This window comes from Notothenia rossii (assembly GCF_949606895.1).
Source record: "Notothenia rossii genome assembly, chromosome: 2".
NCBI lineage: Eukaryota > Metazoa > Chordata > Actinopteri > Perciformes > Nototheniidae > Notothenia > Notothenia rossii.
Window position 1 is genome coordinate 86,414,099 of NC_136904.1, and position 27,590 is coordinate 86,441,688.

At 40.5% G+C, this 27,590-nt stretch overlaps 3 protein-coding genes across 4 annotated transcripts; 2 read left to right on the plus strand and 1 right to left on the minus strand.

Moving 5' to 3' along the window:
* Positions 1 to 1,171: 1,171 nt before the first annotated feature.
* Positions 1,172 to 8,174, plus strand: gpr45 (G protein-coupled receptor 45). Of its 2 annotated transcripts, none has more exons than XM_079666638.1 (3): positions 1,172 to 1,305; positions 3,293 to 3,492; positions 5,580 to 8,174. In XM_079666638.1, exon 3 carries the CDS (start codon positions 5,686 to 5,688, stop codon positions 6,844 to 6,846), a length of 1,161 nt encoding a protein of 386 aa, XP_079522764.1. In that variant the 5' UTR covers positions 1,172 to 1,305; positions 3,293 to 3,492; positions 5,580 to 5,685; the 3' UTR covers positions 6,847 to 8,174. The 2 variants fall into 2 exon arrangements, with proteins under 2 accessions (XP_079522764.1, XP_079522765.1); XM_079666639.1 differs by lacking the exon at positions 1,172 to 1,305 and adding an exon at positions 1,812 to 1,914.
* A 3,185-nt stretch (positions 8,175 to 11,359) lies between these two features.
* Positions 11,360 to 16,152, plus strand: cUnh2orf49 (chromosome Un C2orf49 homolog). The gene is made up of 4 exons (XM_079663782.1): positions 11,360 to 11,498; positions 11,655 to 11,809; positions 13,554 to 13,806; positions 14,330 to 16,152. The coding sequence occupies exons 1-4, from the start codon at positions 11,388 to 11,390 to the stop codon at positions 14,384 to 14,386; spliced, it is 576 nt and encodes a 191-aa protein (XP_079519908.1). The 5' UTR covers positions 11,360 to 11,387; the 3' UTR covers positions 14,387 to 16,152.
* A 262-nt stretch (positions 16,153 to 16,414) lies between these two features.
* On the minus strand, positions 16,415 to 22,263 carry fhl2a (four and a half LIM domains 2a). Its single transcript, XM_079663781.1, has 6 exons — positions 22,140 to 22,263; positions 19,427 to 19,602; positions 19,130 to 19,304; positions 17,381 to 17,550; positions 17,099 to 17,285; positions 16,415 to 16,999 (listed from the first exon to the last, which is right to left on the minus strand). The coding sequence occupies exons 2-6, from the start codon at positions 19,580 to 19,582 to the stop codon at positions 16,848 to 16,850; spliced, it is 840 nt and encodes a 279-aa protein (XP_079519907.1). The 5' UTR covers positions 19,583 to 19,602; positions 22,140 to 22,263; the 3' UTR covers positions 16,415 to 16,847.
* Between the last annotated feature and the right edge of the window lie 5,327 nt (positions 22,264 to 27,590).

The window sequence follows — 27,590 nt, forward strand, 5'->3', positions numbered from 1 at the left end:
CGTGACGAGCATGCATGTGCCAGACCGCTGGAGTGGAACTGGTTTGATGGGCATGTTCAACACATGGGCACGATGCCAATTTAGACAAGCATGCCCATGAAAAAGATCTCCGCCTGCATGCTAATTGTGAGTGTGTATCCGTACGTGTGTGACTAGTACTGAAAATACAACCGTTTTCTTATATCAATCAAAATGAATTACAATAAATTCCATTCAGCAACTCTTTTTGTATCGATGTTTTTCTGCACATCTGGATTCAGCCAGCATTATATCAATGATGTCTGAAAAACCTCCTTAAAATACAAAGCGGTATCATTTATTCAATCATTTATTAGGCTGCTGCTGAAAAATTAATAATGGATATGTGATGTTTCAAGAAGAGGTGGTGCATCTTTGAAAAGCGTAAATGAAAAAGAGATACTATAAAGACCTAAACATACCAACACATAAGGGTTGCAGAAAAGCCTCAACTGAAGGCCAAATGCATGTAAGACACAATGCTGCCATCTCCTGGACAAACATCATTAACGCATGTTTGTGAATGTTTACTTTGCATGAGGACACTGTTCATATGGCATATACAAAAACACAAAGAAACTGTTCAATGAATTATACATTATAAATGATAGCTGTTCAAGAAAAGAAAACTAGAATTAAACTTTGGATTTTTTAAAGAAGTGGATGTGAGTCTGTTTATGCCAAGATCGACTGACAACCCAACATACAGACTGACTGTTTAATAAAGACATGCATAATGCTGGAATTCATTGTTATGTGATAAGGAATTCAAACGTCCTGAAATTAGTGTTAATTAGAGTAAGGTATTTTAAAAATCATATTTCTTTAAATGTGTCCTGTTTTGTTCTTACTGCATCCCTTTGGTGCATGGCTAAAAGACCAGAACAATAATCTAAATATCCTTTTGTAAATCCAATGTCAACTTGTATTATTAGCTGTTTTAGGTAAGAGACTACCTTTTCAAAGACACACTTGATGTTAAACTATAATGTGTACTCAAACACATTAACATCACACAGATAACAAAGTAGCCTATGCATTAATTAGCATCCCATATGATACATGCTGCATGTGTGAAATGAATGTACCTCGCACTGCTCCTTTAAGTCAGGGACCACCTGCTCTCCTCGCGTCAGCTTCATCCGCAGGAGGTACGATGGCGATCGATCCGGCAGGAAAATGTTCAAAGTGGAATATTTTGGGGAAAGCTCGACATTCACAGCGAGAGAAACGCGATCGTCGAGTCAGGAGACAAGCATGAAGCCTGATCACAAACCTGAAGTCGAGGTAAGCTTATTTATATTAAGTAAATGCTCAAAAATGCATCTGATCATTGCTTTAATCCCCTGCTCGTTGCTTACAGGTGAACGGTTGTATTTTCTCTTTGACGTCTGTTTTTTCATGATGGTCTGCATTGACAGAAAGGCTGAGTAGACTAGAGAAACACCGGTGATGGAAACAGGCTCTTATGTAAATATGAGGAGAACAAACTGTACAGGCTCAGTGCTGGTGCCATGTGAAAACAATGTGTTTTAATAGTGTAAGCAATGGGTTATTGAAATAAGGATACATATATATGGTATCTTATGTACGAGGTTGTAAAAAAAGGAAAATAAAACTGCATCAAGGAGCTGATACCACTAATCCTTTTACATGTATTACTGCATCTGGATGCTGTTAATCATAGACACACGAAAGTGAAACTGAAAAAAAAAATCGATATTATAAAACTCTAATATGTCTCTTGGTTTGTATTGTCACATCAACCTCAGTCAAGCAACAGCTGAGGTAAACGTAAACCAACTGTTTTTGTTTCAATAAGCAGCCAGGAGCCCCCTGCAGGGCAAAGCTGCTCATTATCCTCTTGACCTAATTTGCACCAGATCATTTTGAAAGGTAAAAATGTATTACAATTCAAAATGTATGCATCAAAGTATTACATACGTTTGTTTTAAAGACAGTAAGCAATACCTCACAGTAAAAAAGCAATACAAATACGTCAACTTTCATATATATTTTTTTTAATGTCACAAACAAGCTGATTAATCGCTAATCTTTACTGAATACAAACAATGACATAAACAAGACCTCAAAACAATATTTGTAGTTCCTGACTTTGAGGCATTTTTGCTTAATTAAAAAAGTTAAAAGAAAAATAAATGCGGTAGACTGAAACATTATTTTTTTTTATTCCTAAATCCTGTGAAACGACAAAGGGAAAATGTATTGCCCATAAGGGATGAGAGAACAGGCTGCTTGTTGCCATGGAATTGGTGACCTTGTTGCCATGGCAACAACGAGCAACGCTATGCAGTGGCCTATAAGGATGCTTGTGCAAGAATGTAGCTTCAGCCGCTGCAGGCACCGTTTCAGAAAATCATTTATTAAGATGAAATGTGCACTCTTGACGTTTGTTTATCAAAATGTTATAAGCGATATGTTCTGATTTTAGAATTTGTACATTGGATCAAACTGTGTTTACCATCACAGAAAAATCAATGAATCCACAGGCCATTTTTTACAGAAGATATTCTGAAATGTCACAGCATAAAAGCACAGTTATTAATAATTTAAGGAACGATGGCTGCTTCAGTTTTAGGATGCTTCATGACAGCTGGCTTACTATCACTCTGCAAGGTCTTCCTGGGACGCCTGAATAGAACAAAGGCAATGATCGTTTTATAACCAGCAGCTACTATGAAGTCTATTAAGTCAGGAAATATGTTTCTGCCTCTCAAGCATAGAGATGTCCTCCTTATCTCTGCTTTATATCATTATAAACTGACATTTAAAGACACCACCTTCATCTTTGAGAAACTGAGGTGGACATTTTACAAACCAATAATCGATATATCTTGAGAATAATCAGTAAATCAATCGATGATTTGAACATTTATTTATATTCACCCCTAAACCTAAACTGCACTATTGTTATTCTGTTATTCTATAATCACTGTTATGTGCAAAACACACATATTACTCTACTTTCAACCATAGACTAGCTCTCAACACCATTATATGTTCACTTGTCTTTTCAAAATGCTGCTACTTACTGTACTTTTTACCATGGACGTGTACTTATTCCTTTTTACTTTTACCAACCTGTGCTTGTCTCTGTATTTAATAAATCCGTTTTTGTTTATCTTTTATCTGAACTAATTTCTCTGTTACACTGTATTTCCCCCCTCTCTAAGACAAATGAACCTTTTCTGATCTCTCATTCTGATTTATGTCATGGAGGTCATGATGTTTATCTGTTCTTCTTGTCTCCCAGTTCCTGTAGGAGCCCGTCCACCTGCAGGACAACATCTGAGACCAACGTATCGCTAACGCTGTCCCACTACCAGGATGTGGAAACCATAGCAACAGACGAGTCCTGTATGTCCTGAGGATGCCTCTGTGTTTTATCAAAGTGTGAAGCATTATCCAAGACTGGGCTTCTGCTGAGTCTGAGGAAGACAGGCTATATCATGGGTGTGTACCACACTGCTGTGTGAATGTGTGTACTTCTACTCATGTGTGAAGAATTACATGGACTGTGTGTGCTCTGAAGGGTTGGTGGTGTGTGTGTGTGTGTGTGTGTGTGTGTGTGTGTGTGTGTGTGTGTGTGTGTGTGTGTGTGTGTGTGTGTGTGTGTGTGTGTGTGTGTGTGTGTGTGTGTGTGTGTGTGTGTGTGTGTGTGTGTGTGTGTGTGTGTGTGTGTGTGTGTGTGTGTGTGTGTGTTTATGTGTGTGTTTGTTTATGCACCCATGTGAGTCAATACAGCTGTTAATCATCAACCAAATCCAATCTCTGTGAGCAGCACATGTCTTTCCTATGTGACGATACCTCTCATGTTGTGGTGTGTCTGACGGTCTGCTTATGTAACTTCTTCATCCTCTTGGGGAGTCATTCCTCCTCTCACTGTTTGAATGCACAATTATCACTGAGTAATAGATCATGCAGCAGCTGAAATCCTCTGACTATCTAATGAGTCAATCAGTCTGTGGTATCTGTTATGATACCATCTTTACAGCAGTCTTTTTCAATATAGTTGTACTCTTAGCATGCCAGTAACAGTAACCTATATGCATCATAACAAAGCATTTATATTGCTCTTAATTATGTGTAATTCCTTTTTTCACTGCACTGCATCACCAAGTACATTTATCAGATTATACGTAATATACTTGAAGGATAACGCAACTCTGATTTAAAGGAGACAAATACAAAAGTTTCAGGTTCATCCTCGTGGTTTGGGTTTTCTACTAGAACATGTTGACCCAGAAATTGTTGAAAAAAACTAATTATTTTTCTTATACCGTCTCTGATTATATCTATATTCCTTCTCCTGTCTAAAACACTCTGTTTCAGTGTCTGTCTCTTTAAGACCCCTCCCAAAATAGCCCAGTCTGCTCGGATTGGCTTGTAAAAAAATATGGCGCACCTTTGCATAGGTAGTTTATAAGTAGTGAAAGGTCATTCTCAAGTAGTGAGGGTATATTTTACGAAGCTCGTATAGACAAAGGAAGGGGAACCAAATCTGAATAACATGTTGAATCCCATGTTTTGTAACCAAGGCAACCCTTAAAAACTCTTATTCTACAGTTTTTGGGATGGTAGGCTCTACGGATACCAAAATGAATAGGCACAAGCGCTATAAAGAGTCATAGCATGTCCCCTAAAGGAGACAGACTGCACATTATTTCATTTCATTTTTATTTGTCCCGCTCATGGTACACAAAACCAAATGTACAATAATTGCCACAAAACATGACTCTACCAAAACACCATTGAGCGAAAAGGAGCAGGGAGAAGAATAAAATCTTATGTGACCTGCCCCTTTCTAAAAAAAACTAAAATAAATACAAATAGATGGTCTGCCCTTCACAATAATATATATTTTTTTCACAGCCAAACATAACAGTATCTTAGGATACTAAGAGAAACACAAAAAAAAAAAACTTGTTTCCCACTTGGCGGTTAACGGAAAGAAACAAAACAACACCAAAACATCACATGTGCAACACCCTCACTTGAGTCCAATGGAGAAGAAGGTGGAAAGCGACGCATGATGATAATAATAACAATAACAATGACAATGGGACCCGCAAATAGAGAGGAGACATCACATCAAAGACATCAAAAACATGAAGGACCAGAGTACATAGACTTATTCACATTCTGCTTCATATAGTCCCATCTTTCTTAATTTATACAACTTCTTTAACTGAAAAATACAAATACAATTCTTTAGATCCTTTTGTTGAGAATTCCACAATTGTACACCAACCACCGAAATAAACATTTGTTTAAGAGTAGTCCTTGCATATGGATGCTTAAAATTTAATTTCCTCCTGTGGTCTTCCTTGTCTGATCCAAAAAAAAAAACTGTTGTAAATATGCTGGTAACATTCTGCTTTTTGCCCTGTGCATTACTGATAATGTCTACAGCTCAGCTATGTCTTTGAGTTTCAAGAGTCCTGACTTAATGACATTAATGTAATGACTGTTGACTTTTTCTGTCTCACAAAGTATTCTTTGAAACCCAATTTGACTATATTCTTGTCTTTCTATCTCAGATATTGCCATGGAAGACCAACTTTTGGAGGACATTGTAATGTGCACACCACAACAATAATCAACATGAACCTTCTTCTGGGCTGACACCCCTCCATAAAAGCTGCCATGGCTTTTTGTAATGAAAGCCTGCTGGAAGAGTGCAGCTTCCTGGGGCCGGACAGTGTGGAGGAAGCAGCAGAAAGTCTCCCTTCAGAAGCTGCGACTCCTCTCATATCGGTCACTCTGCGGGTGACCCTGGCGGCCATAATGATCTTCATGATAACCATCGGATTCCTCGGCAACGCTATCGTGTGTCTGATTGTTTACCAGAAACCCGCCATGCGTTCTGCAATCAACCTCCTCCTCGCCACGTTGGCCTTCTCGGACATCATGCTCTCCCTGCTCTGCATGCCCTTCACTGCGGTCACCGTGGCCACCGCCGACTGGAGCTTTGGGAGCGGGTTCTGCCGGGCGTCCATCATGCTGTACTGGCTGTTCGTCCTGGAGGGGGTGTCCATTCTCCTGATCATCAGCGTGGACCGCTTCCTCATCATCGTGCAGCGGCAGGACAAGCTGACCCCTCACAGAGCCAAACTGTTGATCGCAGGGTCGTGGCTGCTGAGTCTGTGTGTGTCCCTGCCCTCTGTGATCGGGTGGAGGACCAGTACGGCGGGTATTGGGGGATCCTGGGCACCGCAGTGTGTGCTGGGATACAGTGATTCCCTGGCAGACCGTGGATACACAGTGCTGTTAGCAGTAGCAGTGTTCTTTGTACCTTTCGCTGTCATGCTGTACTCTTACATGTGCATCCTCAACACGGTGCGCCGCAACACCCTGCGCATCCACAACCACACCAACGAGCACTCCTGCCTGCCAGCCCTCAACCAGGTCAGCAAGATGAGGCTCAGCGGGCTGCAGCGGCCTCCTCAGATCAAGGTGGACATGAGCTTCAAGACCAGAGCCTTCACCACCATCCTCATCCTCTTTGTGGGCTTCTCTGTGTGCTGGTTACCTCACACGGTGGTCAGCTTGCTGGCGGTGTTCAGTCGGCAGTTCTACTACAGCTCCGTGTTTTACCCCATCAGCATAGGCGCTCTGTGGCTCAGCTACCTGAAGACGGTGTTCAACCCCGTCATCTACTGCTGGAGGATCAGGAAGTTCAGGGAGGCCTGTCAGGAGTTTATACCCAAGAGCTGCAGACTGTGTCCCAGGGTGCCGGGCAGGAGCCGCAGGAGGGTGAGGCCGAGCAATATCTACGTGTGCAGCGAGACTCAGTCGGCTGTGTGAAACCAGTGGGCTTTGACACCCAGAAAAATCGTTTGGACTCCTTGTCCTCACAATAAAGCGGTGCAGTGATGACCTCGGCCGACCTGGAAGTTAGCATTGCAAAGGTTTCCTCTGCCAAAAGCGATTACTGCAGTAACAACTATTCTACCTGGGATCAATTTAAATGACATCAAAACATCACATTATTGACTATCCGCAATGGAGTGGTGCAAGTATTTTATAGGTAGACCCAGAAGTTAGCATAGCAAGAGTTCCCTCTACAAAAAGTAAAGGATTTTTTCATTGGATTTAGGTATACTTCAGAAATGAAGTTATTTGGCAAATACACATGTATGATACTTAACATGTTTTGTTCAGCAGGATAAACTTGACGATTATCAAGACTTTGATTTTGAGCGTAACTGCAACCGGCAGAAGTAAAAAGCTATCAATAGGCTCTAACAAACTACATCCTTGTCACTTGGCTGCAGGTCATCACCGCTGAGCTAAAGGCGGACTCAAGTGTGGGGTGATGACGTTTAGTAATCTTATTGAGCCATTTGTTAGCAACTGCCGTTTTTATGACACATAAAAACTCCGGAAATTCACAAGTTGTTTTTTTACTAACATATTTTATGTTGTAGAAAAACCCGTCAGAATCTCATAAGCTTGTGTTAACCAAAGACCTTATTTCAGGCCTCTAACCAAAAGAACGTTTTAAATTATCGTAAAATAATATACTGGTTATTGAATAAAGAAACTCATTTCAAGAATGAACTTCCTTTTATAATTTTTAAGCCACCATGGATGAAAAGTTCTTAAAGTGATCACAGATATTACAATTTGAACAACTCCATGACAATTGGACATCCACTGAGGAAGGTCACGTGATTTAATTGAAAGCTCCAGAAGTTTTTATTATTAATGTTCTGAAACGTATTACTGCCATCCAAACAGTTTTATATCCTTCATTGTCAATTCACCTCTTTGTTTCCGAGTTTGTGACTGAATTGTTTTATGAATGTTATCCTGTTTCTTCTGACTGATAAGTAGTCGTGATAATAATTATCTGGTGAGTTATGTGATGAACTTCACACAAAAAAAGCACACAGGGTATTGATGTTCAGCAACGTTTTCAAGGGACAGTCTGTAAGCTTTTCAACTGACGTCTTACTTAAAAAATACATTATTTAAAATGATATCTGTGCAGAAACACCAACTTGTGTGATGGAAAATTGTAATTTAAAACCATGAGTGTAAACAAAGACGTGTGCCACTTATTGAGCTGTGAATGTTTACTTGAATGTATCATCTTCCCATGAATAACAAAAACCAGGTAAATAAATGCAATTTTTAAAAGATGTTGCATTGACAGAATGCTAATTTCTTTGGGTAAAAAACAAAAGGCTGCTTTTACAATGTACAACATGAAAAATAAGTTGCTGGGATACTAAAGTCATCCCTTCACTGTGAGTGGATGTCTCCTTCACTGAAGACAATACACACAACGGCTTGTGTTTAATTAATTCTATTAGGCAAGGCAAGTTTATTTATTCAGCACCTTTCCGCACATAGCAACCCAAAGTGCTTTACAAAATAAAATAAAAGATAATTAAGAATAAATACAGTGGAAGCACATTTTAAAATGGCATTTAAAGACAGGCATTTAAAAAGCAAAGATAATAAAATAAACACAACAGGTATAAAATACATGAATAAAAGCCATACTGCAGTGTGAATTTGAACAACTCATCCAAATGCAGCGTCCAAAAGATACGTTTTTTCTCCATGCTTAGTTCTGACTCTTGTAACAGAGAGCAGACCCGTCCCAGAAGACCTGAGACTCCTGGATTACATTACATGACATTGCATTTAGCTGACGCTTTTATCCAAAGCAACTTGCAATAAGTGCGCTCGATCAACAAGTACAATGGATGGTTCATACTTCTGCAGGAGATCGTCAATATAATTAGGTCCTAAACCATTTAGTGCTTTAAAAACCAGCAATTTAAAATCAATTCTTTGGTGCACTGGAAGTCAGTGTAAAGACTTCAGAACTGGACTGTGAGGACTCGAGCAGCAGCGTTCTGAATTAGCTGCAGCTTTCTAAGGGATTTGTTTGTGACACATATGAAGACACTATTACTATTACTATTAGGTTAGATAATCCCATTGGATCAGCCCAGAAATTGTAATTTTTCTTTCATTTAAGCAGTAAATAAACTGTGGTTTGAATTTATTCTTCAAAAATATGTGTGTCATTTTGGTATCGAAACATTATTACTTGATTGATTTTTAGATATATGTATAAGTGCTATAAAGCTGAAATACTGTACCAGCATTAACAATACGTCTCAGACATCCAAATGGGTCATGTTGCTGTGCAGCATGCAACAGGAAGGTGGTGCTGCTCTTTCACTGCTAATTAAGTTTGATACATTTCCTGCTGAATTACTGACTGAATTTCTGTTTTATCGCTGTACAAATTAGAGATGTGTGATCCACAGTGGGTGGAAGAAATATTTGAGATATTAGGAGAACTGCTGCTGTGAAATTGGAGCGTTTGTTTAGAATTATTTACACAGCGTGCACAATGCATGTAATGGTGTTTTTTTTAATACAAGATAATGAACGTTTCTCATTTTACGTCAAAATTCCCTAAAGCCCATATTGTCAAACCAACCAAGAATTTGAATTCACTGTCATTAGGAAAGCAGTACATTCTTACAACTGAGGGGCATTCAAATGAGTTAAATAAATTATTGGATTATTAGATTTTAGATGGGTATAAACAATGTTTACCAATTGATTAATCATTTAAAGGTGGGTAAGGTAAGTTTGAGAAACCGGCTCGAGATACACTTTTTGTTATATTCCATGGAATGCTCTTAACATCCCGATAGCAATGAATATCTTAAGTGCTTTGAAAAAAATCCATTAAAGAGCGACTTGCAGGTTAGAAACAACAAGAAACCCATAAAAAGATTTCATCTGTGGAAGCCGTGGTGCTGTAAAAAGCACGACCAATCATTTTAGCCGGCCTGGCTAAAATAACTGGATGGCCTACCTACCTGCCTGTCAGCCTTCCATCTGTGCACAAACTTATCTTGTGCCCTCATTGGTCATGTGCGCGTTCGTGTGTGTTGGAGGAGGGGCTCTGTCAGGAAGTGGCAGATTTGTTCCGGCCGTGTATTTTCAAATTCTAGCGCACTCGAGCTGGTTTCTCCAAAATTACCTACCCCACCTTTAAGATGTCAGATCTAAAGTTCATATGCACATTTTCAATCACTGCCCCTGATACTGTTTAATGGTAACAAGTTAAATAATTTTTCATGAAGACTGATTGTTTTTTACATTATTCTGAACCACAGTGATACAACACGTAGGCCTACTCATTTGGTCTCCAATTTGAAAGCTTGAAAGCTGTACATATTTACTTTCCTCCCTTCTTAATATGCTGATTATTTGATATGTACGGTAAAAGGGTAAGTGGTTTACATTCAAACATTACCATTAACTGTACACACACTGAAAAAGAGTCAATACAATCAGTATAAAATGCGAATAGGCCCTAATATCTGTACTCATGTGCCAACTCATGACAGCAAATGAAGGCCTCATGGTTGCCTTTACATCACATTATTATCCCTAACTCAATCAATTACGTCCCTAACTTTCTAATCCGAGGACATGACAACTCCTCCAATGCTGCAGTAGTTCCTGAAATGTTGTCGGTCAGTTTGTCAATCCCTCCAATCATCCAGCCATTTGAAAGGCAAACCATTGATTATTTTTTAACTCATTCCTTTCTATGCATGTCTCTCGCTCTGGGACCTTTTGGTTTTGGTTTGTTTGTGGGTCCACAACCAAAAAGCTCAGGTACATTGATGTGAAGCTGTGAAACACACTTCCCAACACGACAAATAGGACTGGAAAGATTTGGCAAAGTAACACAGAAGCTTCACCAAGGAGAATGCAGTTTGCATCCCCTGTGAAAAAAAGGGATATACATAAATACACGTTTGGTTTGGATTGCCTTCTTAGTTTTTTATATCTTTAATAGTGCTGCCATCTTGTTGTAATTCTATGTACAACTGTGGTATAGAGTGATTCAATGTCTTCTTGTAAATGCAACATTTCTCCAACATAAAAACAAAATTTGTATCAAATGCATCACCTTGAAAGTTTATAAAAATGTCCTCCTCCTGAAGTTGTACAAACACTGATATAATACCTGAGATATTGTGTCTTTGTGTTAATTACACAGATTACAAGAATTGTAAATATACATTTTAAATCTCCCTAGTGCATATATATTTTACATCATGTCTTTTGTACAGGATATAGTTTTTTTTTTTACAGCATATATGTGTTGTTTTCCATCATATATGTTTGTTTTTTTACATCTTATTTGTCTTTGTTACATTATATATGTATTTTCTTACAGAATATAAGTCTTTTTTTACAGCACATATCATTTTCTTTTGAAATAGCATGGAAGAGTGAATTACATACCGTGTTGTTATGAGCCGGTGCATGCTGGGAAAAGTGACGCATCCAGCATGGCGGCTTACACGGAACAAGATGGAAAGACAGCCAGCTCCTCGGATGTGGATCTATTACTGCACCCTGAGCTGATGTCCCCAGAGTTTTTGCAGCTTGTCTTGTGTGGGGTGAGCTAAAGTTAATAGAGAAACGTGTACAGTGTCATTAAATGTGTAGGTTAAGGAAATACACCCTCATGTTAGCATACCGGCTAACAGTGTGTGTGTGTTTCATCAGCGGCAGTTTGAATGAGCTGAGCTAACAGTGATTTATTTCTGAATCAGAAAAACGTCAGCACCAGAGGCTGTGATAGTCGGGACCGGCTCACAGAGCTTTACCTGCAGCATGTCATCCCGCTGCCGCAGAGGAGACTACCGGACAGCCGCTGGGGGAGGAGGATGGAGAAGAGCCGAGGGAGGCAGTCCTCAGCCGGGCACAGGTCAGAGAGGCACCGCTGATCCATGTGTGGCTCTAGATATCAATAAACCAGTGGTGGAAGAAGTACTCAGATTGTGGACTTGAGTAAAACTAGCTATACTAAAGTGTAAACATTAGGGGTGTAACGGTTCACAAACATTTCGGTTCGGTACGTACCTCGGTTTTTAGGTCACGGTTCGGTTCGGTACGTTTTCGGTACAGCAGAACAAATTATCACAAAACATAAAATATATATATATATATTTTTAATTATTATTAAACTGTGAATAATGTATTCACTCAAATAAATACAAAATATAATAAAATAAACATTAAGGTGCAGCATTTCGATGAACTGAAATAATCTGTATTTAAACTTTACTGTACTAGTACTCACAAAACATAAACTATTAGTTTTGGGTTTTTAATTATTATTAAACTGAATATTCACTCAAATAAATACAAAATATAATAAAATAAACATTAAGGTGCAGCATTTCGATGAACTGAAATAATCTGTATTTGAACTGTAGCCTACTGTACTCGTACCTGAGCAGCCAGTTTGACATTATGACTTGCTTGTCATTGTATTTTCATGTTTTTAGAAAAATTAACTTTGTGTCCACATTGCTTGCCAAAAGGGCAGATCTGCTGGCACTATCTCCTGCTGTGGAGAACACCCTCTCGCTAGGGACAGAGGTAGCAGATACAGCCAGGTAGTGCTTTGCTAACATAGCAACATAAGGATATTTGGCGTTTGTAATAGCTTTGGCTCGGTCTGAACTTTTTGCGAATGGTGGAGGCTTAAATGCTAGTGGGAGTTGGGTTTGCACTTCAGTCTTTTTTCTTTTGGTACAGGTGATATTCACGTTCGGGTGATGCCTCGAGTGTGCAAGTTTCATGTATTGCCAGCCGCGTAACCAATTGTAGTTGAAAAATGCCGACAAACAGCTTTGATTCGGTCCACCTGTCTTTGTCCGTCATCCTGGTACGTAACTGTGAAACCAAAATATTTCCAAACCGGAGACTTCAATGATGCTGGAGGATTTTCGAGCACAACTTTATCTGCGTTCGCCATTTCGACAGTTCCTCAAATTACTGACTAAATTTGAACGCATCCCTCTGACCAGCTCTCATAGTATGCCTCTCGTCCAATGAAATGACTTGGTTGCTCTATGACGCGTTGAACCCAATGTGAGCAAATTACTCTGAATGCTGCGACGCAGCACATGAGATTACTTCCAAAAAGTTGTTCACGTTCTCAATTTTTTACGTTTAACGTTATATTAGTAAGGTACAATCGTGTACCGAACCGAAGGGCCGATACGGGTACGTGTACCGTGATACCCCTAGTAAACATACTCAGTTACAAGTAAAAGTCCTGCATTTAAAATCTGTTTTTCTGTAAAAGTCATGCGGCTCCATGTCAGTCTTGTATTTTTCAATAATTTCCATATAATGTGAGCCAATCAATGCGGAATTGTAGTAATTCCAGTGGCATAGAGAACACAGGTGTGTTGTTTGACCTCACAAAGCATCATAGTTATTGCCATGTTAAGTGCAGAACTTTAAACTGGCATTAATTCATCTTAGTTCCACCATCGCACGGTGAGTCAACAAAATACCACAGCAGAAGCAAGAGACTAATCTCAGTGTGAGACACACTTCTCCCTGTACACCTGCTGCAAAAAAGACCCCTTACTGTGAACATGATCAAATGATTGATGGATTTCTTTTGTTTTCATTGTCGTTTTTTTAATTTCCAGTAACGACCACAGCAGGAAACGGCCTCTGATCGTGTTTGATGGCACTTCCTCTCACTCTGGGCCGCTGAAAGTAAAGAAACCAGAGGGAACCGCCGTGTCACTGGGAGTCTCTGACAGGTTAAAACCTCCTCCTGCTGTGAACCTGTCCAACCCCATCCGCAAGATATCAATAAACACATCCTCCTCTTCCTCTTCATCATCCAGTCTTTGTAGCACTGACACAGCACATCTCAAACGCGAGGCAAACAGCAAGGTAGGAACCTTTAGTTCAGTCATCTCATGCAGAGTTACTGTTTTTACTTTCACAAAATAGGCAATTTTTGATATGCAATATATTGGAAAGACAATATAGTATGTATAAATGAACATAAACGTAGACCCATGAAATAGCAACACGAAAAACACAATTATGTTCTTAAAGTTGCAACGAATTGACAAATGAGATCAAATCATTGGGCCAAAAACTGTAAGAAATAAAGTAATTGAAGCTCAAGACTTAATTGCAGTCCATGCTAAGAAAATAATGTGCACATTATTTTAAGGCAGATGCTATTTACAGCCACGTAGCTAACAATGCTATTGTTGGGTGTTGGCTGGGTGTAAATAGCTGCTGTGTGTCCATTTCCCCCCGGGTGCAAATAGACGCTCCGTTTTTTTAAATCTATATATGTAATTGATATTGTATACTATTGGATAGTAACCCATTGATCGATGTTATATTGATGTTTTGTCATTGCTTTTTGTAATGCCAGTTGTCTAATCTTCAATCTCTTCAGGATGAAATGCATTCTCCAGAGTCGAAGAAAAAGATCAACCATGTGACGTGGCCCTGACCTCTGACCCCTGTTACCACAGACCTGATGGGAGCTCACACTCTGAAGGACAGACCGCTCTGCTCCCAACAAATGCTGTGGTCCAGTATCTGTGCTCTCCCATCACAGTCATCCCACTAATCACAAAAGAATTCCTCTATGCCCTTCATGTGTCACAGCCTTCAGTCCTGAGAGCTGACAGGTAGGCCGGTGCTCTGAAGACCCTCCAGCTTCTGATGTCAAACGTTTCCTTGTTGCTTTCCACAACCTCAAGTGCTCTTACCATCCGTTATCAGCAACTCTCATCAAGTCCATCAATTGAAGACCTTCTAGAGGACAAAACAAGTAACATGAGTTTTGTTTTCTGAAATAACATTCATGGAAGTTATAATTGTTGTTATTTAGTTTTGGTTTTGATCAGAAAGCTTCCAGTACTGCTTTGAAAGGGGTACACGTGAGTGTGTAATGAGTTGAATTTAATCACCACAACTATTTAGAAATGTTTGCTTGCACCAGTTATCATTGTTATTGAGAACAAAAAATTCAAACCATCTGATACAGTGATGGTGCTCTTGCAAAATACAAGATAACAGAAGAGAGAATTGATATCCTATGAATTACATAGAACAGGCACACAGTCCACATCCGGCAAGTTAAACTATAGTGTTGTTGTTGTGCTGTCGCAAAGACTACTGGATTGCTTTCCGTATTCTACTATCGACACATTTAGGTCTCCCTTGAAAAAGAGATTGTTGATCTCAATGGGATTTTCACCTGGTTAAATAAAGGCTACAAACAAACAAACAATTTAGCAACTTATGAAGACCATTAGGTAGAAATCAATACCTATATTCCAATATGTTCTGTTTTAATTAACTCCCAATGCTGGTTGGAGTAATCGAAGTGCACGTACTTCTGCCAACAGCCTAACAACCAATATGCAGATCAGTGTTTGCCGTCATCCTAAGCTAGTGCTCGATAGTAAAAGAGGGCTTCTCTGCATTTAGTTTTACCCGGTAACTTTGGTTGTTTCACCGTCAACTTCTACACTGCTGCGGATAGTAACTGCAAACATCTACCATTGGTCCTATTTGGTAACTGGAGTTAGCAAACGATAGAATATGTGGTGCTATCCTTTTCCTGTTCTTTGCCCAATAGTTGAAGATCTTTGTTTTAGCTGTAAATTGGCCTTTATTTTTGATTGGATGGCACTTGTTGCCAGACAGAAAGGGCTTTTAGAGAATCTAAATATCTAAACACTGATGGAGTCATCACTCGATACAAATTCAATTGTGGAATTAACATTTACTTATCATTATGGTGATAAGGGAAAGCAAAAACATGTCTGTTGCCATCTTAACTGGAACTGGGGGTAATAATGTGTGACATTTCAGAAGGTGTGTGTGATCAGGTACTAAATGTATTTCTTCTCAATGAGCGCCTCTCCAACCATGTTTGGCTTTATTTAAATCTCAGTGCTGTAATACAAGTTGTTCAGGGTTTTGACTCTAGTGTGATATTGTACATATGTTGCACTTAACATCTGAGGTACAATAATTTTCTAATCGTCTCGATAGTAATCCGCTGCTAAGAAATGTTCACATGTTTCAATATCATGTTTTAATAATTCAACAAAAGAAAGGAATATGGATTTAAGCAGCAATATTGTCTTTTTGAAGTATATTTATTTAGAATTGTAGATACAAGAGTCACACAGCATTTTTAGTCCATTGTCAAAAAGTGTCATGTTTGTACTAACGGTTTTTAAAATAAATGTCTCGATACAATGAATATTTTCTTGATTCTAATAATAGAAAATCTGCAGCTTTGTGACTCATGTCTGATATGCCGGTATGATAACATATACAGTACTTACCTTACTCTTAAACTAACCTTGTGGTAAAGAATATTAAATTCCTTTTAAGACGTCTAAGACTTGCCAATCTTGCATAGGTTTTGTATTAAAAGAGTTGCTTAAATAAACCCTTTTTTGTGTGAAATACATGTGGTTTCGTGCACTGCTACAGTGGGCAGTAATCAGAGTAAAGACACACTTTAATATATTTAATTGGTAAAAGCACAACTCATTCACATCAAGCTAGTCCATGCACAAAGCAATAATAATTATTAACACGTCAAAGCGGATAGGCTATATAATCATCGTAGATTCATTTCAAAATGCTTTATTCAGTGTCTATCTGCTAACTGGTTGCTGTTTCATATTCAATAAGCAAAGGTCTTCACATTAATGCCAACACTTTATTTGTGACAACTTTTCTTAAAGAGTTAACATTTAACATAAATAAACTTTCTAAATCCAAATAAGGCTGTTAGTAGTTTGTACTCTGTGGCATGTAACAATCCATAGTAATGCTAGGTTTTAAAGATGCTATGCCCTGTGCTCTTATATAGGTATATATTGTATCTGTCATTCCTCTATCCTCTACCACCAGTTGGATGTGCTCCTCTCCTTCAGACTGATTTAGATGTCCTTGCCGCACTCTGGGCACAGGATGTCATCTCGCTCGGTGAGGAAGCCACGGCCAACCAGAGACACGGAGCACTTCTTACAGTTGAAGCAGTCGTTGTGCCACTGGCGCTCCTCAAAGGAAATGTACTTGCTGCCTCCGAGGCCTGAAAGGATAGGAACAAATCCAAACGTTTAAGCATTTCATAAAACACTCCTTTTTCGATTCAAGTACACCCATGCATAATGAATTAAATTGTGCTTACCGCTAATGGGGGTGGTGCAGGAGGCACACTTCTTGGCATAGAGGTTGCAGAAGCAGTTGAGACAATAAGCGAAGTCATCCCTGGAGGTAAACCTCTGGCCAGACAGCTGCTGCTTGCAGCTGGTGCACAGGAAGCAGTCCTTGTGCCAGGGCTGGTCACGGTAGGTCACACCGCCAGTGGTGATCGGCTGATGAGAGGGAACAAGCGTGTCATATTGTTACACATACAAGTGGAATCATTGCTCCTTGAGTTTAGATGGAGAATTGAGTACTTGCTTCCTACCTTCTTGCAGTGCACACATTGCATGGCGAACTGCTTCTCGTAGCAGGGCACACAGAAGTTACTGTTGTCCTTGGGGATGAAGCTCTTGGTGCCAATGGGCTGCTGGCATCTCTGGCAGGTGAAACAGGTCTCATGCCAGCTGTTCCCCTTGTGCTCCATCTTCCTGGAGCCTTCAGAGAAACACAACAGTAAATGAATGGAAGGAGTTAGTGAAAGGATGCAAAGACAACCAAAAGAAAGCATCAGAAACTTGGCCTAAAACAATGGGGACAGTTTATTCCCATGGTGCTCAAGCAGACATGTGTCCTGACTGATTGTGTTGTGGCAAATCAACTCTCACAACAGGAAAAAATGAAACAGAGAGGAATCAATAAAACACAAACAAATAGTTGAGATGAATCATTATTTAGTTGCGCACCACCAAACAACAATGCGGAAACATTACCTGCTCTCAAGCAATAATACAGCAATGCTCCCACGAATACAAGAAACACAGGGCAGGTATACATTTTCGAAATGACACACGAACACGTTCCCTAAACATGTTTAACGCACACACATTGTCAGTTCTCCTAAACTTTGACATGTTCCAGATGTCAAAAGGTCATCATATCATGACATCTTTAGGAGTCTTGCAGGATATGAATTATCCAATCAACAAAGACTGTTTGCACATGAACGCACATACGTTTCATCCTTACATTAACTAACGCTTAACTGTATTATATCTAAATGTAGCCTCTTTGCATTTCCTCTGAGCTTGGCATCAGCTCACTTAATGTAATAATTAGCAAAGAGACGATTCTCTAGAAACTGTAATTCAATAACATACCTAGTTACTATGAGTAGGTCCAAGACTGATATAACAATTGCTCTGCACATCTCACCTAACAAAGTTACACTAATTTGTTACATATAGGTCAAACATAACAGAAACATTTAGGAGCCTTTAGATTTAAGGCGGTCATGTGCAAAGCATTCACAGACTCTTCTCTTTCTGACGCTCAAAGATACACCGTGACTGTTTTTGCTGTATAGCTCAGTTGTTTAGTTGATCCACAAACATTTTCCAACCCTCTGGTGGAATCATTTTTTTCCTAAAATGCTGAAATATGTGTTTGTGAAGGTTTGTGTTGAGGCCAATTGGCTAAATCAGTTTGTGGTGCTGAGATAATAAGGGGCATATCATCTAGTCATACCATGGCCAATCTGTTGTACATTAAGGCATCATTGCATCAGCATTGATCATTTTTCATTTGCAAGCTACAATTAAGACCCGCCCCCTTTTTATAACTCTTGAACCCTTTGTTGTGGTCTCCCTAGATCAGTGCTTCTCAAAGTGGGGGGCGCGCAGAGGCATGCCAGGGGGAGGGGGGGCGCGAGAGACCAGGAGGAAAAATGGTTATAAAAGAAAAAGATTTTTTTTTTAAATAATTGAAAAATTGAAAAATTATTGATTCAAAAATAATATGATGCATTTGTACTATTACGTCTGGGTCTCTGTGTTTCATTAAAGGTGTGTGTGTGTGTGTGTGTGTGTGTGTGTGTGTGTGTGTGTGTGTGTGTGTGTGTGTGTGTGTGTGTGTGTGTGTGTGTGTGTGTGTGAACCACTGCCCTAGATGCATGTGTCTAGTCGTTGCACAATTTTGAGTTTGTGCTTGTTTCATATCAGAAATGGGATTTTCCTACGTGTTGCGTCTACTACCTGTGGTTAAACTTTAATATGTGGCACTTTTTCTGTCTCCCTACCTGGCATGATGGTTTTCTTGCAATGGTGGCACTTGGAGGAATATTCATTGGAGTAGCACTCGGTGCACAGGAGCTTTTCATCCTTGGTGGAGAAGGGCTTATCCACCAGCGAGCGCTTGCACTGGAAGCACATGAAACACTCCTCGTGCCAGTGGCGGTCCTTGTACGACAGATCCTGAGAGAACATCAGACAGATAGTTAGAAAGAGCCTGCTTTGATGGTTTTAAGGACAGAATCAAACAGAAAGCGCGTGTTGTTGTGGCTCGTATATAAAGTGTATTTTGTGACATCTCTTACCCTGGTGTTGCAGCCAATGGGCTTCTTGCACTCCTCGCAGGTGTTGGAGTAAAGGCTCTCGTAACATTTCACACAATAAGGATTCTCCTCTCTCAGAACATACTTCTTCCCAAACAGGGATTCCTTGCAGTAGTGGCAGTCGTAGCGCTCGGTCATTTTGAACCGGAGTCACTCACCTGAGAGAGAGGAACACACAAAGCAACAGACACTGAGAGGAGAGGAAGTATTCAGTCAAAAGCATGTGACCCATCTGGTTCATTCAGCATTTGGAACAGCTTCAGTGAGATCATTTTCCCACAGCCTATTCTCCAAACAACATTAAGGTTTTCAGAAAGTTTTACGATTTGCCGATTCCCTTTAAATACATAATTGCAGTGGCACTGACACTCAGCAGAAAGCAATTTGTCGTACATCGTGAATTTCACATTTTCCAAGACTACTAGTTTCGTTCCTTACATTTTCCTCCCTTATGTCTCTAAGCCGTCTTTCATTTTCTTCTCGTTGTCAGAACGAGAAGGTGACAGATGAGGAGGGTATAAATATCCCCTATCAGGCCTGCTTAGAGACAGTCAACTTTGGCCCCCTTTGCATACCGCCGCTCACCATGCTGTTGTACACTGACCCATCACCTCACGTCCAGCTGTCAACACCAGATCACTGTGTCCCTTGTCATCATGCAGTGTGTACGTGAGTGTGTGTGTGTGTGTGTGTGTGTGTGTGTGTGTGTGTGTGTGTGTGTGTGTGTGTGTGTGTGTGTGTGTGTGTGTGTGTGTGTGTGTGTGTGTGTGTGTGTGTGTGTGTGTGTGTGTGTGTGTGTGTGTGTGTGTGTGTGTGTGTGCGTGTGTGTGTGTGTGTGTGCAGTATACATGGGTTTGAATGGCACTTGTAATAACGGCTACTCTCAATCTGCAGCTGTTTGCGGGCGGGCTGTTAAGCCCCCTGGTTATCCCACCTGTGTCTAAATTCTCTTACTATCTGTGGACTGAGGATAGTGTAAGCTATATATTTGAGTGTGTATGCAGTATGAACGGTAGAGAGAAGAAACAAGCAGTCCAGTAAAGCTGTACATGCAACCCAAAGCATTTAGAAGATATTAAACGAATAATGTACTTGGAAAGGCTTTGACAAAATAGGAAGGCTAGAAAAAAAATGAAAAAAATGAAACCCAAACTTTATTTCCCATTTCTTGTGACCACTCTTTTGTTTACTGTATTTTTCATTCCTGTTATACATGGCGCTGCTCTCCTCTGTTTCCTCGGTTGTTATTCCTTTTATCTTGCTGTTTCATTGTGCCTGAGCTTCTCACCCTTTCTGGATCTATTTGCAACCCCTGTGTATTCCCTCCTCAGTGATCCCACAGGCTGGTTTGTAGACGTTGGTATCTTTTATCTGGCCGAGTTTGAGACGTATAATCTGCCTGTCCTTTCTGCTCCCAGTTACTCTCAACCCCTCCCCACATTCCCTCATTGTCTACTGCTCCCACCATGACTCACCTAGCTTATATAAGGATTTATCTGACTCCTAAAAATAAAAAAAGGATAATCTCGACTGCCACAAATAAAACCTTCAGCTATTCAGACACGTAATGCAGCTGTTTCCCAGCTTTGGGGGTCTCTTTGATGTTGCCCACCTGGGAGTCTCTCAGTGCAAATCGCTTAATGCCAAACTGATGGCAAGTGTTTGACCACCGTGCAGCCAAGAAAGTTGTAACTCTTAAAGATACAGTTTGGTGGTTTATTGTCCAGATTTAGCAAGAAATAGTTGTGAATCAAGCTATAAAAAGATGCATTTCAGTGCCTTATATAGCTCAAGAAGCCCAAAGATCTAAGGATCCATACGTCTCTCTAACAATGTTATCCAACCATCAAAAGAAATCAAATCATAAACCAGTACCTTCTCCAACTTTGACCTTTAAACAGCTAGCTCACATCATTTTCTGTTCCTCCAAACAATTAAGTACAAACAACAGTCACTAATAATAGCCTTGTGAGTGAATAATGGAATTAAATGTTCAATCAAATTAAGCTCTTAATTGACAATGTTCCTGCTAAAACCTTGAGTTACCGTTTTCCAGGAAAGGAACTGTAGTTTAATTAACAGTTTGCTGTTCAACCAGACGCATTTCAGCAAGTGTAAAATGAAAAGGTAACGGGTATAGCATTCCTCTTCTATGGAGAGATATGTACAGAAACATTTCAAATCAATAAGTTGTTGTATTTAAAGATATTTTGGTGCATTTGAAAAGTTTGACTGCAAGAATCTCTACAAAAATTGCTAGAAATTCCACACAAAACAAAAGCAATGCAACAGTCAGCATAAGTGTATACTACTAATTGAGGAGCTGACACCTTTGCTAACACAGTTTTGCTGAAGTGTGATGAAAAGGGAGGAAAGAAGGGGTTGAAATGATAACAGGGGTGAACAGGGGTTTCGTGTTTTTTGGGGAGAAAGATGATCAAAATGGTTTGAGAAAAATTGGAAGTCTCTGACACGAGGATAGAAAGCAGGGAGTGAGAAGAGGCTGTGGAAAAGGTGGAGGTACTGTGCAGGTGGAAAAGAGAGGGAGAAAGTGGGTGGGGAGGCAGACAGGTGGAGCACAGGGAGCAGCTGTGTGTCCGAGGAATGGAAGACATGGTGGGTGAAGACCAGTGAGAGGATGGATGGAGGGAAAGATGGACAAGTGGATGGATGGAGCAGTTGAACAAAGTCTTACCTTCCTGTCTGAGGAGTGTGTGCCTGTGAGGAGTCTGGGGCAGACTGAGCGAGGAGCGCCCTGCGAGCTGTAGTCACTCCTGATTGCATTACTCCACCCATCAGAGGCTAATTGAAAACAGGGGAGGGGCGACTGAGAGGGTCAGAAAAAGGGCGGTGGGAATCTTTTTTGAGATGATCTATAAATACAGAGGCGCTTCACAGAGATAACCCCCAGGCCCCCCTTTCTCATTCAGTCACCGGCAAGACCGTTTGGCCTTTTAAGGTCACTCTGTTGTTCACTCACATCCTCTCTCACTCACACATTTCACTTTATTTTTCTAGTATTTGTGTTTCTTCTCAGAACTGCCTTATCGGGTCTTCCCTCCCCGTCCCTCTTCCTGGAAACAAGCAACTGTATTCTTTGAATCGGAGATATTTGTTATCGTTTGGCTTTCATAATACTGCACACACAAACACACTCTGTTACTTAATGCCACAATCTTCCTATGGCTGTTTGATACATTAGGGAAAGGACGCCGAGGGTCAAACGTCAGAGATTGTTGTCCTGTGAGACTTGTCCCTACTCATGTGTCTCATCTGTCCTTACCTCCCTATATTTCTTCTCACAGGAGAATACGCATTTAATCCCAAAGCTCCGACGTGTGGGGTACAGTGTCCCGGCCGGCTACTGACAGACACGCGCTCTGGTTTCTAAGAAATGTGTAGCACCATTTTTTGTGACCCCACACTCTCTCTTTTTCCCCCCCTGCAAAACCCACCCACAATCCACCTCTCTCTCTCTCAGGTCTCCCTGACCCTATAGTCTCTGGACACTCTCCAGTGAGAAAATGCCTCACTAGAATCAAGTGCTCTATTTAAAGACCACCAAAGACCCATTGGTGCTTTACAAAGTGTGTGTGTGTCCATTTGTTTATGTGCACACATTATGCTCATAGGTGTGGTATATATATCGTACTGTATATTCAAATAGTTATTTTAGTCAGACTGAAATATCTCAACATAAGTTAACGTATTAGATTGATTGCCCACAGAATAAATCCTTTTAATTATACTTTTTGGGGTTTTCCCTTTCCTGTAGTGTTTTTTGCATGTTATGGTCTGCAAAGACTAAAAGTTCCCTCCAGGGGGAGTTTCTCTCCCACACACTCCTACGTGATAGGCTAAGGGGCAGGACATCTCTAATGGTTGAACTGATCACAACAGAGCCTGCCAGCTCTGGGCTCTGGTTTCACATTGGCCCCTTGAACATTGATTACATTTGTGGTTTTGTGTGAAATATCCCAACAACTTTTGAATGGTTTGTCATGACATTCAAAATACACGTTCGTGTTCCCTTCAGGATGAAATGTAAGAACTTTGTTTTTTACTTTCATCTAGCTAGCGCATCAATCAGGTGACAATTTGTTGAATACTTTCACTTTTGATTTTATAACTGCAAGACTAATTTGTGTTAGTAAGAGCTAATAAGTACGTATGTTAGCATTCTGAAATACTGAACATTTTATTATACCCACTTTTCGAACATGCTAAAGTTTAGTATTTGTGCTCAAAGTAATGACGTGTGGAAGTACAGCCTCATGGAGGTAAACAACGTTCTTGCTGAAAAAGCTATATTAATGAAAACAAATTCAATGATGGGGGTGCATTTTTTTCATCAAAACAATAGGGCTTTTTGTAATGCAAACTGAAACTAGAACAGATAATAGCTAAGCACTGCTATCATAGATACAGTGGACAGATGTTTCCTCTCAGGTCTGACACAGTCAGCTGGGAAGAACAGGAGTCTGTGACATTATGTCTAGTTCAGGAAATTCAAATCATATGGCAGTTTATCCGACATAAAAAACGATAGCTCTCGGAGGATGTGATTTGATTTGATTACTCTGCCTACAAAAATGTCTTTTACATGCAACGTATTACAGTAATGCTAAGTGCTTAACACAGGCATGGAAAAGCAATCATCTCAGTTCACCTCATTTTCTGGAACGTGATTTAATTATAGATCAAACTTTTTCATACCTAATCGTAATCCGTAATCGACCCTGGCCTAGCATGCCCTCAGTCCTTGCCCCTCAGACCGGAGCCTTTGTGTCTTGCTGGGACACAGTTCCCCCTCCCCCCCTGTGCTCTCGATGGAGGACTCTCAGCTGCTAAGGCCAGGGGATAACAGTGCAGCTGTCTGGGCACTGCAAGGCTATCGTGATGCTAAAGCCTGGTCTTACTCATGTTGCAAATACAGCCGTGAGGAAAGGTCAAGTACGGCAGACCCCATCATCAACAGTGAACCGTTAATCATTAATGCCACAGCACCCAATTGGACTGGACTTTCTCTGGGTCACCCAAGATCCAATATGATCCTCTAGAAGAACTTCACTGTACTTCCTGTCAAACTGGTTGAAATGGATCCCAGCGACTGACTTTAAAGAACGTGCAGAGTCATAATGAGGGTCTCACATGGGCAATTAGAGCTGATGAAGAGAGACATAATCAGTGTTGGGCTCCCACTGTGGGAGTAGGGAATATTTGCAGTTTAGCAGGTGTCTAACATCGTCTTGATTTGAGGTTGAAGACTCAATACACTGGATAATCTGCACAAAAATAAATTGTTTTGGCTCTTGTGCTTTCTTTGTTAGAGTGAGATCAGAATATAGTTCAATATAGAGTTAATAGCAGGTGATTTACTTAACTTAGCACAAAGACTGGACAAATGTAACCTGACTCTGTACAATGGTAACCCGTTTCTGTTAACCCCAAAAAAGAACACATCAATCTTTTGTTCATTCGTAAGGAAAAAAAGTTTAACAGGAGAACATCGTGCAATAGGATCATTTCAGCCGTGACTGGCCAGGCTTGTATATTGGTGAAGGAGCCAATGACCAATGGATCGCGTCATAATCCACTACCTACTCGCTTGGACCCATCCCATTTTAGAGATTTGCCTTGCTTTTGATTTTACACTATACACCTGTAAAGAAATGCCAAATAGAGCCTGGGGCATCGAATATTTCCAAAATTCCCCAACTTAACTTCACGTGGAAAGTTTCCGGAAATTTACCGGAAAGTTTCCGCCCCTTTGCAACCCTAGGCCCCCTGTCCCCCTGAAAACCACGCACATTTCTGTCTTCAATCTTCATTCTGACTTCAACTACATACCTGTTTCAAGATGCCACATTGGACCAGGGGGGAAGGCATAAAGTGAGTGTGTGTGTGTGTGTGTGTGTGTGTGTGTGTGTGTGTGTGTGTGTGTGTGTGTGTGTGTGTGTGTGTGTGTGTGTGTGTGTGTGTGTGTGTGTGTGTGTGTGTGTGTGTGTGTGTGTGTGTGTGTGTGTGTGTGTGTGTGTGTGTGTGTGTGTGTGTGTGTGTGTGTGTGTGTGTGTGTGTGTGTGCAGGGGGAGGCATGGCACCTTGGCCCCCATTGACCGGAACACGCCTTCATTTTGATCGCAAGCATTTTGTGACCTCATATTGCATGGATGCAACACTTTTGCAGTGACAACATGTGACCACAGACAGACAGATATATAGGCACCTGGTGAAGTACTCAAAACCCTTTTCTAGTGCCAGTTACAGCAGGTGTGTGCAGGAAAAAATCATTCCCATAATGACACAAACACACAATGTGAAAAGCAAACTAGCATCGATGTTGAGTCGAGAAAAAATGACATGTTAAGCTTGCTGAGTTATTGCTCTCAGCATGTGATCGTGCACACAGGTCATCTTTATAACACAACATATTATTGATTTGTATTTTTTGCTAAGTATCAATTCTGCTTTCAACAGTACAGTGTTGTCACTGACCAACTCTTTTAATCTAATAGGAAGCGAATAAACATCACATCATGAGGTTCCCATGTGTTGTACAATATGTGAGAAACATTTGTAAAATTCGAAAAACAAATCTCGTCACAAAACTTGATTATGAGGTTTCATGTGACTGCAGAAATAAATTATTATAAATACAGTGGGGCAAAAAAGTATTTAGTCAGCCACCAATTGTGCAAGTTCTCCCACTTAAAAAGATGAGAGGCCTGTAATTTTCATCCTAGGTACACCCCAACTATGAGAGACAAAATGAGAAAAAAAATCCAGAAAATCACATTGTCTGATTTTTAATGAATGAATTGGTAAATTCCTCGGTAAAATAAGTATTTGGTCACCTACAAACAAACAAGATTTCTGGCTCTTACAGACCTGTAACTTCTTCTTTAAGAGCCTCCTCTGTTCTCCACTTGTTAACTGTATTAATGGCACCTGTTTGAACTCGTTATCAGTATAAAAGACACCTGTCCACAACCTCAACAGTCACACTCCAAACTCCACTATGGCCAAGACCAAAGAGCTGTCAAAGGACACCAGAAACAAAATTGTAGACCTGCACCAGGCTGGGAAGACTGAATCTGCAATAGGTAAGCAGTTTGGTGTGAAGAAATCAACAGTGGGAGCAATTATTAGAAAATGGAAGACATACAAGACCACTGATAATCTCCCTCGATCTGGGGCTCCACGCAAGATCTCACCCCGTGGGGTCAAAATGATCACAAGAACGGTGAGCAAAAATCCCAGAACCACACGGGGGGACCTAGTCAATGACCTGCAGAGAGCTGGGACCAAAGTAACAAAGGCTACCATCAGTAACACACTACGCTGGCAGGGACTCAAATCCTGCAGTGCCAGATGTTTCCCCCTGCTTAAGCCAGTACATGTCCAGGCCCATCTGAAGTTTGCTAGAGAGCATTTAGATGATCCAGAAGAGGATTGGGAGAATGTCATATGGTCAGATGAAACCAAAATAGAACTTTTTGGTAAAAACTCAACTAGACGTGCTTTGAGGAGAAAGAACACCATACCTACTGTGAAACATGGGGGTGGAAACATCATGCTTTGGGGCTGTGTTTCTGCAAAGGGACCAGGACGACTGATCCGTGTAAAGGAAAGAATGAATGGGGCCATGTATCGTGAGATTTTGAGTGACAACCTCCTTCCATCAGCAAGAGCATTGAAAATGAAACGTGGCTGGGTCTTTCAGCATGACAATGATCCCAAACACACCGCCCGGGCAACGAAGGAGTGGCTTCGTAAGAAGCATTTCAAGGTCCTGGAGTGGCCTAGCCAGTCTCCAGATCTCAACCCCATAGAAAATCTATGGAGGGAGTTGAAAGTCCGTGTTGCCCAGCGACAGCCCCAAAACATCACTGCTCTAGAGGAGATCTGCATGGAGGAATGGGCCAAAATACCAGCAACAGTGTGTGAAAACCTTGAGAAGACTTACAGAAAACGTTTGACCTCTGTCATTGCCAACAAAGGGTATATAACAAAGTATTGAGACGAACTTTTCTTATTGACCAAATACTTATTTTACACCATAATTTGCAAATAAATTCTTTAAAAATCAGACAATGTGATTTTCTGGATTTTTTTTCTCATTTTGTCTCTCATAGTTGAGGTGTAC

Coding starts and splice junctions, on each gene's coding strand:
- gpr45 (XM_079666638.1), top strand. CDS start 5,686: ATGGCTTTTTGTAATGAAAGCCTGCTGGAAGAGTGCAGCTTCCTGGGG.
- cUnh2orf49 (XM_079663782.1), top strand. CDS start 11,388: ATGGCGGCTTACACGGAACAAGATGGAAAGACAGCCAGCTCCTCGGAT. Junction 11,810..13,553: donor CAGTCCTCAGCCGGGCACAG/GTCAGAGAGGCA, acceptor TTTAATTTCCAG/TAACGACCACAGCAGGAAAC. Junction 13,807..14,329: donor AACGCGAGGCAAACAGCAAG/GTAGGAACCTTT, acceptor CAATCTCTTCAG/GATGAAATGCATTCTCCAGA.
- fhl2a (XM_079663781.1), bottom strand. CDS start 19,582: ATGACCGAGCGCTACGACTGCCACTACTGCAAGGAATCCCTGTTTGGG. Junction 19,305..19,426: donor CCATTGGCTGCAACACCAGG/GTAAGAGATGTC, acceptor ATGTTCTCTCAG/GATCTGTCGTACAAGGACCG. Junction 17,551..19,129: donor CAAGAAAACCATCATGCCAG/GTAGGGAGACAG, acceptor GTTTCTCTGAAG/GCTCCAGGAAGATGGAGCAC.